Genomic DNA, 16,702 nt, shown 5'->3' with positions numbered 1-16,702 from the left:
GTCTTCAGACACTCCAGAAGAGGGAGTCAGATCTCGTTACGGATGGTTGTGAGCCACCATGTGGTTGCTGGGATTTGAACTCTGGACCTTCGGAAGAGTAGTCGGGTGCTCTTACCCACTGAGCCATCTCACCAGCCCTGACATTTGATTTTTTTATTCCCTAATTTGGAGGATTCATTCTCAAAGAATAACATAGCCTTTACAAAACCCATCCATACTGTGCTTCTTATAGAAAAGTAAATTTTAGTAAATCGTTGATTGAAAAAGGGCAACAGCACTCACTGTGCTAAAACCAGCATCTGCCACTCCTGCTGCCAGGACTGTCTGCATCTGAGTATAAAGCTCCCGCTCCTCTGTCCTGCTCGTACTGCCCTCCCTCCACAGGTACTGCAGTAATTCTGAAGCCGAGGTACTCACAGCACCCCTTTCCCCAGTGTAGCCAGGACAGTGCTTTAGAGTTTGGCTGCCTTGACTCCCCCATAGCAGGAAGTCTTCCCTGGTCACCTTAGCTCTAGAGGAGGTGCCTCATGTCCATACCATAACTGTTCTAATAATGTCATCTCCCTAACCCAGTAAGCCACCTTGGAAATGGCATGGCAGGCTAGAGGCAGAATTTACACACAAGTCTGGGATGTGAACCCAGAATTTGCGCTGTGACCCATGGTCATAGTCCCTGACCCCTCTGAGCTGTCTGCATTAGAGAGGAAGCTAGCACCAACCTCTCTCTTGGGTGTGAAGAGTGTTTGGCACTCGGGCATGCAATGGCTGCACGGTAGACACTGTTCATCTCACTTCCCTGTGGCATGGACAGACTGTGCCTGGCGCCTTTATGACCCTCTGGCACTCCACACAGGACGCAGCACAGAGTGAGCTGGAGGGTGGCTCTTCACGATGGTGCTGTGCGAGCTTTCTGAAGGACTGCAGGACTTTCTCGGCTTTTCACTTTGATGTAAGAAATCACTACTGAATGAATCACATCACAGCTTTGTGTTTGGTACAGGTATGTCCTTCTGAAGGAAAGAAACATGCTTCTAACTCTGGAGCAGGAGGCCAAGAGACAGAGGTTGCCAATGCCAAGTCCAGAGCGCTTAGAAAAGGTAGGCTTGTGGACGGGCGCTCAGACCCCGGCCTGCCAGGGTAAAGCTGAAAGGGAACGAGGTCATGCTTCTTACATTTCTTTCCAACAGTTGCACAGGAGAGCATTTTGTCCCAAGTGCTAGGCGCCTTCCCTGTTCCCTCATTCTCAGTTGCTGCTTACAGATGGGTATTGACTTTTATCCTGAGCAGCTCCCTGGGAGTAAAATGGCCAGGGCGTAAGCTAAGTCTGTAGTGAGCTGCTTTCAGGGGCAGTCATGTATGGCAGGTTCATCCACGGAGGCAGCCCTGTGTGGGGAGCTCGTGCCCTGGAGCCCACATTCCGTCCCCAGTATCCCAGACAGAAAGTGGCCATCGCACTCACGTTCCAGCTCAGCATGGCCATTCTCCAGCAGCACAGCCCACTTCTTAGCTGGCGGTTCTGTTGTTTCACCCCTAGATTGTTTTAGAGCTCAGCACTTGATTTTTCTATCATGTGTAGCCAGTGAGAGCAGAGCCGCCGAGCTTTGTACCCGCCATAGTACTGAGCCTCACCTCAGCTCACTTGCCTCCCCTTCCCTTCCCCACACCATCAATAAGCATTTGCACATCCTGCCTGCAGATGAAAGGCCACGTGTGACACAAGTGTGACACCATGTGTCTGCCTAGCCCAAGGGTGTCCTTGGCTTGGACAAGGGCAGCAGAGGTTGTCACTTCTCCTTAGCTTGCTGCATTCTCAGACTGAGTGCTAGTACTGTGTGCCCTCGGAAGCAAGGATTCAGAAAAGAAAGGATAAAACTTCCAACAGACACCCGTGAACACTCATCAAAGGCTTCTTACAAAATACAGTAAAGGGTGGTTTCTAAAAAAAAAAAAAAATAAGTTCCCGCTTTGTGGATCTCCTAGAGTTCTTTTGGAATGCAGTTGCAGGTGACGGCTAAAGTTAGCTCTCTTCTTCTCACCGCAGGTCGTTGATTCCATGGATAACTTAGATAAAGTTGTCCAGGAGAGGGAAGATGCTCTAAGGCTTCTTCAGACCGGTCAAGAAAAACCCAGACCTGGTGCTTGGAGAAGGGACATCTTTGGACGAATTGTCTGGTACATGACTATACTGACTTCTAAGAGTGGAGACGGGTGGCCTGGTTTCCCCTCTCAGGACCTTTAAAACTCCTCTCTTGTGGATATATTAGTGGTCTTATATAAAGAGAGGTCCTCATCCCCTAAACTACAAAGTGTTTTGTCTTGTAAAACAAATTCCAGACCACACAACCCATCCCCTTGGGTTCTTGTCTTGTATAAATCATAAGTTCTTTCAAGAGTTTCGTGAATTCTTCTGACAGATACATCTGACAGAAAAATCAGCCTATATAGATTCTAAAATTCAAAGAGCTAATTTCAGGTACACCTCTGCCCACCTTGTGCACTAAGAACTTGGGGCTCTTGAGAGTTCTAAGCAACAAAGTCAGATTGTTCGTTTCACTAGCATCTGGATAAGTCCTGGACCAAGTAATGAACAGCTTACCTCCTTCTGGGGAAGGATCTGAGATTCAGCTTAGACACTGAGGAATAAAGGAGAATCCACTAACTCGGGGACATGTACTGTCCTAAACATGAGTCCGCAAGTGGAGAAGCTTGAAGCGTCTAGACGTTTTCCAAGCTCAGGACCTTATATATAGCACCTCTCACTTGATGTGGAATTTCAGCCATCCTGTCAGGAACCATCTAATCCAACCAGAAAGAGAGAAATTGCCAAAACCTCTCTTAAAAACTCATCCAAAGAGCCAAGCAGTGGTAGCACATATCTTTAATCTCCGCACTGGGGAGGCAGAGGCAGGTGGATCTGAGTTCAACACCAGCCTGTGTTGGTGGTCTACAGAGTGTGTTCCAGGACAGTCAGGGCTACACAGAGAAACCCCGTCTCAAAATAAATCTTCCAAGGGCTTAGGGATGTAGCTCTGGTTGAAAATCTCTAGCATGTAATATAATTTTAACTGCATTTCCTAATAATTTTAAAACTGCTTTTAAAAAATTTTTTACTTTACCTGTTTGTGGGTGTGTGTACTGTTGGTGCATGTGTGGAGGTCACAGGGAACTTGCTCAGCATCTCACTGGCCCTTTTTATGTAATAATTTTTATTTGGTTTAATTTATTAGAGACCAATTAGAAAACAGTGAAAATTGAGGTAAAAATGTATCAAATATTTTATGTAAAGCAGTAACTTCCCTTTTTTGGCAGGTACAAATTCAAGCAGTGGCCTATACCTTGGTACCTAAATAAAAGATACAACAGGAGGCGGTTCTTCGCAATGCCTTATGTGGATCGCTTTATCAGGTGAGCAGTGTCCTCATGGTGAAGCAGCCTTACTCCAGATGGCCTGTGACCTGAGCTTCCTTTACACCTTGGTTTCTACTACATGAGGAATATGTTTTCATTACTTTGAAAAAAGAAATAGCACCAGGTTGAAACAGGAGAAAATTGATGCCATATATCTAAAACCTTCTGTGCATAAAATCACTGTCCCAATAGTGTGTACGTATCCTTTTGGAAGGTGTATGGCTTCTGTATGTCTGGAAATGAGGGAAGTTCGACAGTACCATGTGGAGTGTAAGCTCCTTATTCCAGGGCTAGTGGAAAGGGGTGTCGGCAGCACTGAGATAGTGCTATGCTACGGACTGCCACCTCAGGGTTTCCTGTGGCAGACTGCCTTCAGTTCTTATGAGACAAGGAGAGTACGGTGCTTGTACATAACTGTAGTTGGCAACATCCACCAGCTAGATGATCCTTAGGGAACTAGGTATGGCTCTTCCACCCACCCACTCACCCTTTTTCAAAAAGCTTTATTTCTTTTATGTATATGAGCACACTGTCTCTGTCTTCAGACACACCAGAAGAGAACATCAGATCCCATTACAGATGGTTGTGGTCACTGTTAAAGCTTGATTTATACACACTATGTGCTGCCGACATGACTGATGCTCTTATAGAGTTGGCTAGGATGTTTTGAGAAATGGGGGAATGGTTTTGTCTAAGTTGCTGTTTTTATTCTAGACTAAGAATTGAGAAACACGCCCGCATTGAAGCAAGAAAGAGAAGTTTACAGAAAAAGAAAGAAAAAATTCTCCAGGCAAAGTTCCCACATCTCTCTCAAGAACGGAAATCAAGTACTGTCTAAGATGAGGCCCAGAAGTCTGGTTCCATTGTTCTTAAAGTCTGTGTCCTGATGTGAATATCTGTTAAGCAGTTTATAAAGAAATGTTGTTCTTCTAGCTAACATGGCATCTTCATTAGCTCCACAAGTAATCTTCCTTCTACCAACCCAGGCAGAGTGCAGGTCCAGTTCCCACCAAACAGGTCCTGACATCTAAGCAGCTTAATGTATTGCAAATGTAATGCTGGTCGCCAGAGCAATGCTAGCAGCAAAGTCAGTTTGGAAATGCTGTTCTCACCAGTAGTGTTAAACTGTGAGGGGGAGGGAGCTGAAGAGGGCTCAGAGCATAAGAGCACTTGTTGCTCTTCCAGAGAACCCAGCAACAGATAGAAAAGCTCATAACCTCTGTAACTCCAGTTTGTAGGGAACCAACACCATCTTCTGGCTTATGCAGACAGCAGGCACTAACTAGTGTGGTGCAGATGTCCATGCAGGTGAATTAACCATACACATAGTTGTTAGCAGGAAAGGGATGTGGACACTGGTAGTCAAACAGTTGATTGCTTTCCCACATCAAGTAATGGTAAAAGCAGCACTGACAGCAGCCAGTCACACAGACAAATCCAGAACCTTCTAGGACAGCAGTGATTTTTATTTAGTTTTGTAGCCTAAGGTACAAAGCACAGGCAGTAACCTGTACTTGTCAATAAAGAGGAATTCCACCAACCAACCCCCAGGAGAGCTGCAAAGTTCTTACTGAAAGCAAAATATTTAGACAAAATAGACATTCATACAAAATTATAAAATGCCTGTAATAAGAATAAGTGCATTTCAAGGAAAGCACAAACTCATTTAATTTATAGAGCCAGTTAAAGCCTTAAAAAATTTAAGTGGAAATTGAAATATGCAAACATGTATAAACATTCTACAAAAGATGGTCATCTTTTCCTGAGTGTACTAAAGCTACAGACGTGAGGTGACGGGCAGGCAGGGTGGAGCCCTCAAGGGCATTTTCTTTCTACACACTGCTTCCCTCCTTCTTCATATTCCTGTTTGGAAATCCACATCTGTTGAAAGGTACCCTGTAAGATGGGAAGAAGCACAGCAGAATTACGCCTCACTTTTTATTAGAAGGTGGTGCTTGGTACTCCTAAAGGACCCTAACTGCTAACCTGTTACCCTCCTCCTCCAAAACAGTAGTGCCCCTATTCCGCTGCCGTCTTCTGAGACGGGCCAGAGACGCTGTGTAGCCTGGCCTTTCAGGTCTGAGAGAACACCAAGCCCCTCTATACCTGGTACATCAAAAAGAAATGACGACGTGGCTGGCAAAGGCATGAGGAAGGGTCCTAAGGCAGTAGTGGGACCTCTTAGTGGTCACATGCCAGTTACTTCAGGTCCTCTGAGGGAAAATGGGATGCCCTACATCTCACACACTCAACTCAAGGTGGACTCCTGTTCAGACCAAGCACAGTGATCTCACTGGCCCCGGTTACACAGCCAACTCCTGACAGCCTCACCAGGAGGTGGGAAACAACTGAACTCAAGAAGAAATGACTCATCAATAAATGCAGTGCACCTAAGCCTGCCCAGGGCCAAGACGTATTACAAACAGAGGCTCAACAGATCCCACTGAAGGGGAAGACCGTATGGGGTGACTTATTCAATGATGATGCATCTGATGTACCCAACAGAGCCAAGTGCAATGGTGTAGACCTGTAGTCCCAGCACTCAGGCTGAGGCAAGACGGCTCCAAGTCGGAGGCCAGCCTGAGGTTGCTGGAGTGGGGAGTCATTTTTATATGTAAATGGTTTTAAGCAGATACTCCTACTAGGTCCCCACTCATCTGTCAGTGTTAAGTGCAAAGATCAATGAAGCACTGAAATCATTCTTAATATTTTTACTAAATAGTATTTTTAATGCAATATTTAAGCCAAATAAGAATCTTGCTTTTAAGTTAAAATTTCTGCTTGTAGTGAAAGTTTTTATGACTCAAAATTGTAATAAACAACTGTTTCCAGAAAACCCAGAGTGGTGTTCTAGGGAAAAAAATATATATATAAACTGGGGAGAGTTACTTGTAGTACCAAGACAGACTTTTATCAATATAGAATAAATACTAAAAGAATTCTTGAGCCCCAACAAAAAGAACCAGAAAAGATGTAATTGTTCAGAGAAAAATATGGTGCACTGTCAGATGATAAAACGCTCTTTATAAACTGCTACACACAATCTTATTCTCAAAAGTTCCTCTCTCAAACCAGAGACTGTGTCAGTGGAATCTTAACTACTAACCAAAGATGCTAGAATGGAGCCACCAATCCATGAGCTGAACCTCCGCTCCACCGTCGTGTTGTTTGCAATCAGTTTCAACCGCATACTCTACAACAGATGAAGAAGTGTTAGGATATTGGGGTAGCCACAACCGCCAACCTGGGAATTCAGTGCTGAAAAACCTCTAGAGGCATGGTGGAACATGTACTTAATCCTAGCACTTGGGACACAGAGACAGGCAGATCCTAGTTCCAGGCCAGTATGGCCTACATAGTGAGTTTGAGGTCAAATAGGACTACAACAGCATCCAACACTCACACACCCACTCACCCTGTCTGTCTCTACATACACAGAAAAACAAATTAGTTTCACATGGTGTCAAATGGCTAAGCTAATAGTTGGCATAGGCTAGGCTACTTTTCACGAAAGGTCTTAATGAATATAGGGTAAGAAAATGAACTATGTGACTCAAGAGACTGGGCAAACACAGGCATGCAACACCACCACACCAGGTAGGAAGACACACTGGACTGGAAATACTGAAACCCATGCTCTAACTTTTGCTGTCAGGAAACTTGTTCAATTTCCTCAATATGACACTCCCCTGAGAGTTTTCATTCTGCAGCACTAAAGACATTACAGAGCTTGCAGTCTCCTCCCCTTGAACAGCTCTATTAAATATATTTTATGATGCTCTTTTAATCACTAACACTGTTACTCTGTAATCTCGTTTAGAGTTGTAAGACAGGATTTATATTTGTACATAATTTCTTACTGTTAAACATAAATGAACAAAGCAACAAAACCAAAACTGAAAACCTGCATAGGACAAGGACAGCCCTTACAGTTCATGCACGTACCTCCAAAGGCCCCTAGGTGCTTCATTCCTCTTCACTGAAGTCTCTCACCCACCACCCTACCCCCAGAGATCCTGCTACCGAAACTCTTTCCAATCAAAATGCCAGACCACAAGTGACTTTTGATTCATGTTCATGTCTGCAACCCCAGCACCCAGGCTGAAGGAGGCAGAATGCTGAGTAAATCAGCCTGGTCTACAATGGGACAACAACATATGCCCCATCTCAAAAAACTAAAACCTTAGTGCCTCTGTTCTGAACGTAGTGTATCACCCAGGCCAGCCTTAAACTTGGGATCTTCCTGCCTCAGCCTTGCAGTAGCTGGGAATAACAGGTTTGTATCACCTGGCCGGGGTCAATGATGTATTCAATTCACTTTCTTTAGGGTCTTTTCCTTTCCTCCTTATGAATCTGCCTCTAGGAATCTTTTTCAAGGTGTCCAAACAGGCACTCTATACAACACAAATGTGGACAACCTTTACAGTGCATTAGCGTGTGTGGTGACATAGAGCCAGAGCCAGCAAAGTGCTAGTATGGGTGTCTGTTCCAGAATGGGACTTTTCTTCTGACAATTTTCATTTTAATTACTCCCTTAAGGACAAAGGTTTCTAGATTACTCTTGGGGGCGGGGGGGGGCTTATTTAATTATTTTAATTATGTATATGTATATGCCTGTGTGAGTATATTGTACACATGAGTGCAGGTGCCTGAAGAGGCCAGAGAGGGCACTGGAGCCCAAAGTGGGTTCTGGGAACTCATGTCCTCTGCAAGAATAGCTGATGCAGGGAAGGCTGCATAACACCAGCCCCTAGTTCACTCCTCAGCAGACCTTGGGCCATCCATGCCTGCAGTTATATTTGTTGGCTTTCTATGAAATCCAACGGTCAGAACTTCTACTGCAGGTTCTCCTACACCAGTGCTTCTCAACCTCCTTGACTCCTTTGGGGGTTGAATGATGCTTTCCTATCAGGTATTTACATTATGAATCATAACAGAAAAATTGAGCCGGGCAGTGATGGCGCACGCCTTTAATCCCAGCACTTGGGAGGCAGAGGCAGGCGGATTTCTGAGTTCAAGGCCAGCCTGGTCTACAGAGTGAGTTCCAGGACAGCCAGAGCTATACAGAGAAGCCCTGTCTCAACCCCCCCCCCAAAAAAAAACCCAGAAAAATTAGTTATGAATGAGCAATGAGAATAATTGTGTGGTGGTCACAACATGAAGAACTGTATTAAAAGTCAGAGCATTAGGAAGGTTGAGAACCACTGCTCTAGACTATCATCTCCAACTCTGCAGTGTACTGACGGCAGATGTCAATCATGCCAGCGTATTAATACCCAAACAGCACTTCTGTGTAACATCAGCAACTAAAACAGTTTCTACAGAAACACTTAATACCCTGTAAGCATATTATGCCTCGTATTATTAATACACCATGTAAATTACCCCTCCAGATTCTCCTCTCCCTTGAAAATTAGCACCATATGCCCTGTGAGTGTCTATGTATGTGTGTTCATGTGTGCACACTTATATGTGAATGTGTGTATGTAAAATAATGTGGAGAGAGATAAAAGACACCGAATTTGACCTCTGGCCTCCAGAGAGATGTACATGGATGGGTTAATGTACACAGCACATACAAACATTTAAAAGAAATTCAAGTAACAGAAGAGGAACCAATAGGTGTTACATAGGACAAATAGATTATTAATAGGTATTACTCATAATGTAAAGGCACATAATTATCTATTAAATTCTACTCGGTGAGAATGGACACAACTAAATAATACAAAGAACAGAAAAACTTACTGGTGGAGTTTTCTGAGAAAGCTCTCTATTTAACCTGTCAGTGAAACTCTGTATTAGCGTGTTTCCTCCTGCTACGATCACACTGCCGTAGAGACCCTAGGAGAGAAGCAGAATCATTTCCAGATGTTTCCAGCAATCCTACAGTATTGTTAGGTGCTGGGAATTGGATCCAGCTACCAACTTGTTGTTCCATTTATTTATTTTGTATGTATGTAAGCAAGCAAGCCACAGCTTATATATGGAAATTAATAGACACTTTTGGGAGTTAATTCTTTTTCCAACATGTGGATTCTGAGAATCGAATTCAGGTTCTCAGACTCTGGTGGCAACCACCTTTACGCACTGAGTCATCTCGCCAGCCCAGAGCCACTAATGTAAAACCATTATTATTAAACTCATAATTCTTTTTTTTTAAGTTTTTTTTTATGTATATGAGTACACTGTAGCTGTACAGATGGTTGTGAGCTATCATATGGCTGCTGGGAATTGAATTTAGGACCTCTGCTGGCTCCAGTCGGCTCCACTCGCTCTGACACCAAGATTTATTATTATATCTAAGTATACTGTAGCTGCCTTCAGACACACCAGAAGAGGACGTCAGATCTCATTACAGATGGTTGTTGTGAGCCACCATGTGGTTGCTGGGATTTGAACTCAGGACCTTCGGAAGAGCAGTCAGTGCTCTTAACTGCTGAGCCATCTCACCAGCCCCAAATTTTTAATTCTTATTGGCAAACAACTACTAATATCAGAGGTACATTTTATAATATTATCCATCTTTGTTCATCTGAAAGTCATGATATTTTACATTAGACAAAACTGTTTTCTGATCCTGGCAGATAATGATGCTCTTTGGAAACATTCCTGGCCAAAATGCTTTCTCTTTTGTAGAAATGTTGCAACTTTTTTAGAACACAGGCTGAACTTCCCAAATAAAACAACTTCACACTCAGGAGGAATGTATTTACTTCACTTTGCATGTACTTATCAAAATGTAAGTGCCAGCTGCCTTTTTAACTGGCTCTGTTCTTAGCTTTAAAACCTAGTCCAGCCGGGCAGTGGTGGTGCACGCCTTTAATCCCAGCACTCGGGAGGCAGAGGCAGGCGGATTTCTGAGTTCGAGGCCAGCCTGGTCTACAGAGTGAGTGCCAGGACAGCCAGGGCTACACAGAGAAACCCTGTCTTGAAAAACCAAAAAAAAAAAAATCTACTCCAAGCATCTAAGTCATCGAAATTTTGGAATTTTGGAATAGAAAACGCAAAAATTGGGTCCCATCTACTAACGTTAAATAAATAGAAAAGGACCTCAATAACAAGCTCCACTCTTACAAATGTATTTAATTCTCTGCCTTTAAGTGACCTTGCATAAGAAAACACCAACACTTAGAGCAGAAAACTAGCTCAGTGGGCTACAGGTGCTCACTGTGCACATCCGCACATGAGTGTGATCTCTGGAATCCATGTGACGGGATAGACACTCAACGCCACAAAACTGTCCCTCCATATACAACACACACACACACACACACACACACACATCTACAAAAAAAAAAAAATCTAAACTATTACTTCCACTATCCTAAAAGTGGTATGGAGTGATAAGTCACTTGAAAGAAAATATTTTCATGGTCACCCAACAGCCTTTTGTGAGTATGGTGTTCACACACTCACATCTATTCACGTCATACTTTAAGCAAATTAACTTGAAAACCAAGATAGTATGTGGATTATAAACTAAGTGGATTATGAAATAAATCTATAGCTTAGTACATTATAATATAGATGAGTATATTATATAATCAATTTGATATAGTATCAACAGTTTAAAACCTGACATAGCAAAACAAAAAAAGTCATCTAATACAATCCATGTCAAAGTTGCACACTTAAACCACACTTTCCTGAAAACTACAAGTAAAAGTCAAGGAAAATCACTAACTTCTATGTATCTTGATTTTCTACATTTTAGGAAATCTGGAGTAGCAACGCCCAAAGGAATTTTGTGAGGGTAAAGCATTCTAAGACTCTGCTGTGTCCAGTCCAGCAGCCACAACCATGTTCACAGAAGCGTTGATGCAATTCAGGAGCTCACTGGTCATATCAGTTTGTCCATCTCTTTCCAGGTGGTTATAAACAACCCATAAAGCCAGTGGCCAAACTGCAAACCAAATTTGGGGCATTTCAGTGCTCTAAGAGACAGTAACCAGGAGAGACTGGCACTTACTGGTCTGATGTCGATGTCACACATTCCAACGCTGGTTGTGACAACATGACTGACTCCCAGCATCGTGTTCCCAGACAGTCCCTAGAACGAGAATGCAGGTGTCCACAGAAAACCCACTGGCAAATTGAGTCTTATCTAGGCTTTTTAATCTCGTAATTAAATTCTCTACACAGGAAAAGCCACACCAATTCTGAAATTAGCTTTCCCACCTTTACGTTGGAAGGGTCAAATAATCCTTCAGGAATTTTCAGCCGCTCTGCCCCAAAGTCACAGTTGTAACCATTGGGGAATTCGTAGTGAACAGTTGGCATCTGGGCAGCCACTCTACAAACGGAAACAGCAGTTCACAGAAAGCAAACAACTCTGTTCAAAATTATAATCCACTTATAGAGATTAGAGTACAAACACCCAAGAGCAGCAGTCAGCATATACTGTATGTCTTCAGGCTAACACAGTCTACAACCCTTCAATAGTTAAACAAACCAAAGCCCTTATTTCTCAAGTACAGCACAGTTAGACAGAAAACGTACTGTTCGTCGTAGGTGGAGTCTGACACCTGAAGAACAGAAGCTTGAAAATCTTGGATGACGCACTGTGGACAGAAGAAGTTAGCAATCAGGTGGAACTCTCTGTATTGTGCACTGTGCGTGACAGACTACACAATGGCATCAGACCGCTTCCTCACAGTTGAGTCATTTGAAGAGGGCAGGCAACTCTTCTAAAAACTGAGCATCAGCATACCCAGTTCTACAGTTACATGGGAACTTACAATCTATAACATATATTAAATTCATTTCTACAATTATAATTACACAAGTTATTTCAATTACACCACTTATGAGACAATAATAAGAGATTAAAAACAACCAGGAACCTGTACCACTGCCCCACCAAACTCAACCAGTTTCAGAACATCATTCTTTTCCTTAAAAGTAACCTCATTTATTATCTATCTATTATCTATCTATCTATCTATCTATCTATCTATCTATCTTATCTATCTATGTTTTTTTGATACAGGGTTTCTCTGTGTATAGAACTGTCATAGAACTCATGCTGTAGACCAGGCTGGCCTCTAACTCAGACATCTGACTGCATCTGCCTCCCAAGCACTGGGATTGAAGGTGTGTGCCACCACCACCCAGTAACTTGATTTTAAAAGAGAGATTTATCACCTGAATATGACATACAGACTCATCATATCTATAGAATTTCTAGTGACTGCTGTGAAATGAACATGGCCTGCAGATTGATATGGAAAAATTCCAAGAATTTTCCATGTTCTAATACATACACCTTTGGGTGCAACATGCTCTCAGAATAAACTAAGTCAATTATAGTGTCATATCCTTTTACTATTAGAAATGAGTATGTATCTATGAGATGGCAATATACTGACCTCTTACCTATATAGGGCTACACATACAGACATATTTCCAGCAGAGTCTCAGTGGCCCACTGCTGGAGCAGTCACACACACTTTTTTATTTTTGATAAAAGCTAGGGAAGAAATCACACCTAAGCTATACTAAGTTCTACACAAACTGAAACCATTTTCTCAACAACAGTACAAAGTAGCATTCCTACTTCTACCCTAAAGCCATAGCCTGTCCCACTTCTTCACACTGCTGTGTAGCAGCTTGTTTGTAGGGGCTGTTTCAATAATATGGAAAGTGCTCCCCACCCCAAGCTATTCCTTTTGTCAGATATTTTTAAAAAAACATAACATGGCTGTCTCTGCCCAATCCCAAGGCAGCCCACTTGTCCCTCCAGGGTAATAAATCTCCTCTGTGTTCTTAAAAAAACAAAAATTCCTTGGACTCAACACTTTATAAAGACAGTAAGGGTAACTTACGTTGCACATGTAATTGTGCCAAGACCTTGTGACCTGAGGCAGTTTCTCTTTTCTTTTCCAGTTGGCTGGAGAGCCTTCTCGAACAGCCTCCTGAGAACACCAAGAGCACATGCTAAGAGACTTCACGAGCCAGGAGAGGAGGCAAAGGCAGGTCTCACCAAGGAACATCACATGCTGCTTACTTTTGATGCAATCATGTAAGGAGGAATGAGTTCTATATTCATTTCCTGGAAGAGTTCTCTGCACTGCATGGTAATGAAGTCTCCAGCAAGAGGGGATTTCACAATGCCTGAGAACCAAATCAAACAAGGCTGAAAAGTGGAGCCGAAAGTCTCAATTCCTTGGAACTGTAAATATATTTACACAGGAATAAGTTTCTTTTAGTAGATTAAGTAAGCTACCATTTTAAAGAGCAAAGCCATGCATTTGAAACATATTACTGGAAATGGATGTGCTCCAATAGAATCCCTGGTCTGTCTTCACTATCGATGTCAAGACCGGGAAAGTCACCTCGTGCCCTCATTAAGCAGTTACCTTGTTGAAGAACATAGCCATCGTGGACTGGAATCGCAGTGGTGTGGGTAGCTCCACTGTCCAAAATCAGCCCAGTAGAACGACCATTAGCAAATCTAGTTTAAAGCATTAAGGAAAATGAAGTATGGAAGCTCCTAGGATAGTACGGATTAAGAAAGGCTGGCTCTTGTCATGTGTAAGTCAGTTTATTAAACAGACCTTATCATTTACATGTGTAAAAAGCATGTCTAGAGATAAAAACTAGAGTAAATCATTACTCTGTCTTGAAAAACACTTGCACAGACAGGACTCCCAGAATGCTTTCTTCTTTAATTAAGCTGCTTAAAACAAACATATTGTAAACCTCCACAACTGATCAAAAGGCTTACAATAAATTGAAACATTTTTAACAGCATTTACAAAAACCAGACAAGAACAGCAAGAGGCTGTGACACCGGGTGAAGAATTCTGGAGGAGCACTGCAGGCATGGCAGCTGGGTGGCAGCCCCTGCCCTACCCCAGTACACCCCAACAAGCAACGCGAGGTGGACTCAGCAGCTGGTCAAAGAGCAGATCCCACTCCACTCATCGGCATGCTACAGGCCTGTATGAACTGGGCTTTTCACTGGCGGCTCGACTACCTGCTGAGCATTTACGATGTCCCGAGCCTGGTACCCACTAACAGTTCAGAAGAGGTAAAATACAGAGAAACGGGTGGGGAGAAGGACACAACAAAGTTGCTACTAACGCAGAAGGTACAAGCCATCTCTCTATCTTGTTTACAGAAACAGAGTTCAGTTTATCTGCGAAAAGAAAAGCTTGGGATATCCTGCAAAGATATAGAAAAAAACACCCAACCTGTTCCTGGCCCCCAGGTGCCCCCAACAGCAACCTGGGGAAGGATGTGGATGGAGCAGGAGCAAGCAGGAAATACAAGAAGCAGGAGAACATGGTGATCTCACAACTACACAACAGAGCCCCACAGTAGGGCAGAGAAGGACCATGGAGAAGCGTGCTGATTCAACACAGAATGACTTTACAAAGATTTCACAAGTGCCAGTGACCTACAGAAACGCAAGAATCTGCTAGCTGCACATCGGACAAAGGTTTACTATCTAGAATATTTACTTAACTCAGAAAACTAGACCAGAAAGAAAAGCAACCTAATCAATAATATAGCCCAATGAAATGAATACATTGCTCATAAAAGATGGCCAATGGCCAATAAATGTGAAAAAAAGCTTAACACCTTTAAAGGTATCATGAAAATACAAATTAAAACTGCAATGAGATTTCATTTCACCCTAATCAGATTGTCTGTCCACAAAAGAACAGATTAACAGAAAGAAGCCACTGAGAAAGGAGACCTCAGTGCTAGTGGATGTGGAAATCAGTCCAGCTACTATGAAATCTGTAAAGAGGATCCTCAAAAAATTAAAGTCACTACTCAGGATCCAGTCAGACCTACTAAATCTATGCCAAACGAAGGAAGTCAGGACAGCCAGCAGATGCCTGCACACCTTGCTTGTCACGGCACTGCTGTAACAGCCAAGTCCCCAAGTCAGCCCAGGCAGGGTCATCGACTTCTGGAGAGAATGCGGTGTACTCGCACGCTGCTGTTCCGCTTAGCCAGAAGGAGTGAAATAATGCCGCCTACACAGACACTGCAGATCAGATCAGTGACCCGCGGAAGCAAACACTGCGTGCACGGTGTCTCTGCAAATCTAAGAACCCCTCAGATACACTAAGAACAAAGGCACTGGCACATGTGCACTGCCCCCAACCCCAGCCCCACCACAATGCTGCAAGGCAGAGTGGGAGACAGCAAAGAGGGGCAGATGAATCTAAGCAGAGGAAGTGGGTGAATATGGTCACCCATTTGAAGGAGATATTGGATATACTTCTTGAAGGAGAAGGGACGCACCTGAAGGAGACTGTCTTTATGAAACCCAAACCCAACACTGCATACATGATTCAAAAACGGGGTGGAGAGTGGGGAAATGCCTAAAACACTCCGGTAAAAAGCTAGAAAACACTTCTTCCTCTAATGTCTTGCACACACCGAGAAAAGCTGTCTTACAGTTTAAGGATACGCCGTCAAAACTGCAGTTTTGCAAAGGAAGAATGCAGGGATGCTGTAGTGCTCAAACATCAACTCTGTCAGTTTCTCTCTCTTCGCCCTGGTGTTCCACTAGAGAAGGGAGGAAGGACCCGGGTTATCCACTGAACAGTAATTAAAGCAGTGACTCATTCCATACATTACAGAGCCATATTGGCAAAGAGAAAGAGAAAGAAAGAAAATCAGTCAGTTAAGAAGTTCCTTTTTTAAAAAATCATAAACTCTATTATTCAACAAGTAAACTGTTAGCTGCTATGAGTCCTAGAAATAAAGACTTTCCGAATCACAAGAAAATGAAGATTCTAAAAACAAAAATACTCTTAAATATTAAATCTAATAACCAAAATCCTAAATATGAATTTTCAAACACCCAGTCATCCCACTTGTAAAAAGCTAGAAAGCACTTTTTCCTCTAATGTCTTACACACACCAAGGAAAGCTCGATGTGTGGTACTCACGAAGCCAATTATTAGTTTGCTGAAATAATGTTATAACCATAATCAAAATTAATCTTTCCTCAAATTTCCAAACTCAAAATGTAAATTTTGAAGACTCTTTAAAAGAAAACAAAGGGTCAGCAAGGTGTCTCAGCAGGTAAAGCCTGTTTTGTCCCCAATCCTGACAACCTTAGTTAGAGCCTGGGATCCACACAGTGGAGAGAAGTAATACCCTCCAGCTGTTGTCTGACCTCTACATGTGTGCCTGGCACACGAGCGAGCACCTACATGTGTGTATATACACACATGATAAACTAATAAATAAGTGTATTGACCTCTACATGTGTGCCTGGCACACGAGCGAGCACCTATGTGTGTGTATATACACACATGATAAA

At 42.9% G+C, this 16,702-nt stretch overlaps 2 protein-coding genes across 4 annotated transcripts in view; one reads left to right on the top strand and one right to left on the bottom strand.

The window, feature by feature from the left end:
- Mrpl47 (mitochondrial ribosomal protein L47) overlaps nt 1-4,340 on the top strand; it is a 9,149-nt gene extending 4,809 nt beyond the window's left edge. For both annotated transcript variants that reach the window (XM_021157567.2, XM_021157569.2), the window contains 4 exons: nt 1,001-1,097; nt 2,042-2,172; nt 3,310-3,405; nt 4,123-4,340. In XM_021157567.2, the coding sequence (XP_021013226.1) occupies nt 1,001-1,097; nt 2,042-2,172; nt 3,310-3,405; nt 4,123-4,246 (448 nt within the window). In that variant the 3' untranslated portion in view covers nt 4,247-4,340. The remainder of the gene's footprint in view (nt 1-1,000; nt 1,098-2,041; nt 2,173-3,309; nt 3,406-4,122) is intronic.
- A 513-nt stretch (nt 4,341-4,853) lies between these two features.
- Nucleotides 4,854-16,702, bottom strand: part of Actl6a (actin like 6A) — a 19,150-nt gene continuing 7,301 nt past the window's right edge. For both annotated transcript variants that reach the window (XM_021157564.2, XM_021157566.2), the window contains exons 5-14: nt 15,842-15,939; nt 13,770-13,864; nt 13,418-13,524; nt 13,236-13,325; nt 11,911-11,972; nt 11,590-11,704; nt 11,381-11,461; nt 9,157-9,252; nt 6,515-6,601; nt 4,854-5,304 (exon numbers count right to left, since the gene is read on the bottom strand). In XM_021157564.2, the coding sequence (XP_021013223.1) occupies nt 5,224-5,304; nt 6,515-6,601; nt 9,157-9,252; nt 11,381-11,461; nt 11,590-11,704; nt 11,911-11,972; nt 13,236-13,325; nt 13,418-13,524; nt 13,770-13,864; nt 15,842-15,939 (912 nt within the window). In that variant the 3' untranslated portion in view covers nt 4,854-5,223. The remainder of the gene's footprint in view (nt 5,305-6,514; nt 6,602-9,156; nt 9,253-11,380; nt 11,462-11,589; nt 11,705-11,910; nt 11,973-13,235; nt 13,326-13,417; nt 13,525-13,769; nt 13,865-15,841; nt 15,940-16,702) is intronic.

The sequence above is a fragment of the Mus caroli genome, chromosome 3 (genome assembly GCF_900094665.2).
Source record: "Mus caroli chromosome 3, CAROLI_EIJ_v1.1, whole genome shotgun sequence".
NCBI classification, from domain to species: domain Eukaryota; kingdom Metazoa; phylum Chordata; class Mammalia; order Rodentia; family Muridae; genus Mus; species Mus caroli.
This window is presented reverse-complemented; position numbering and strand designations above follow the sequence as displayed.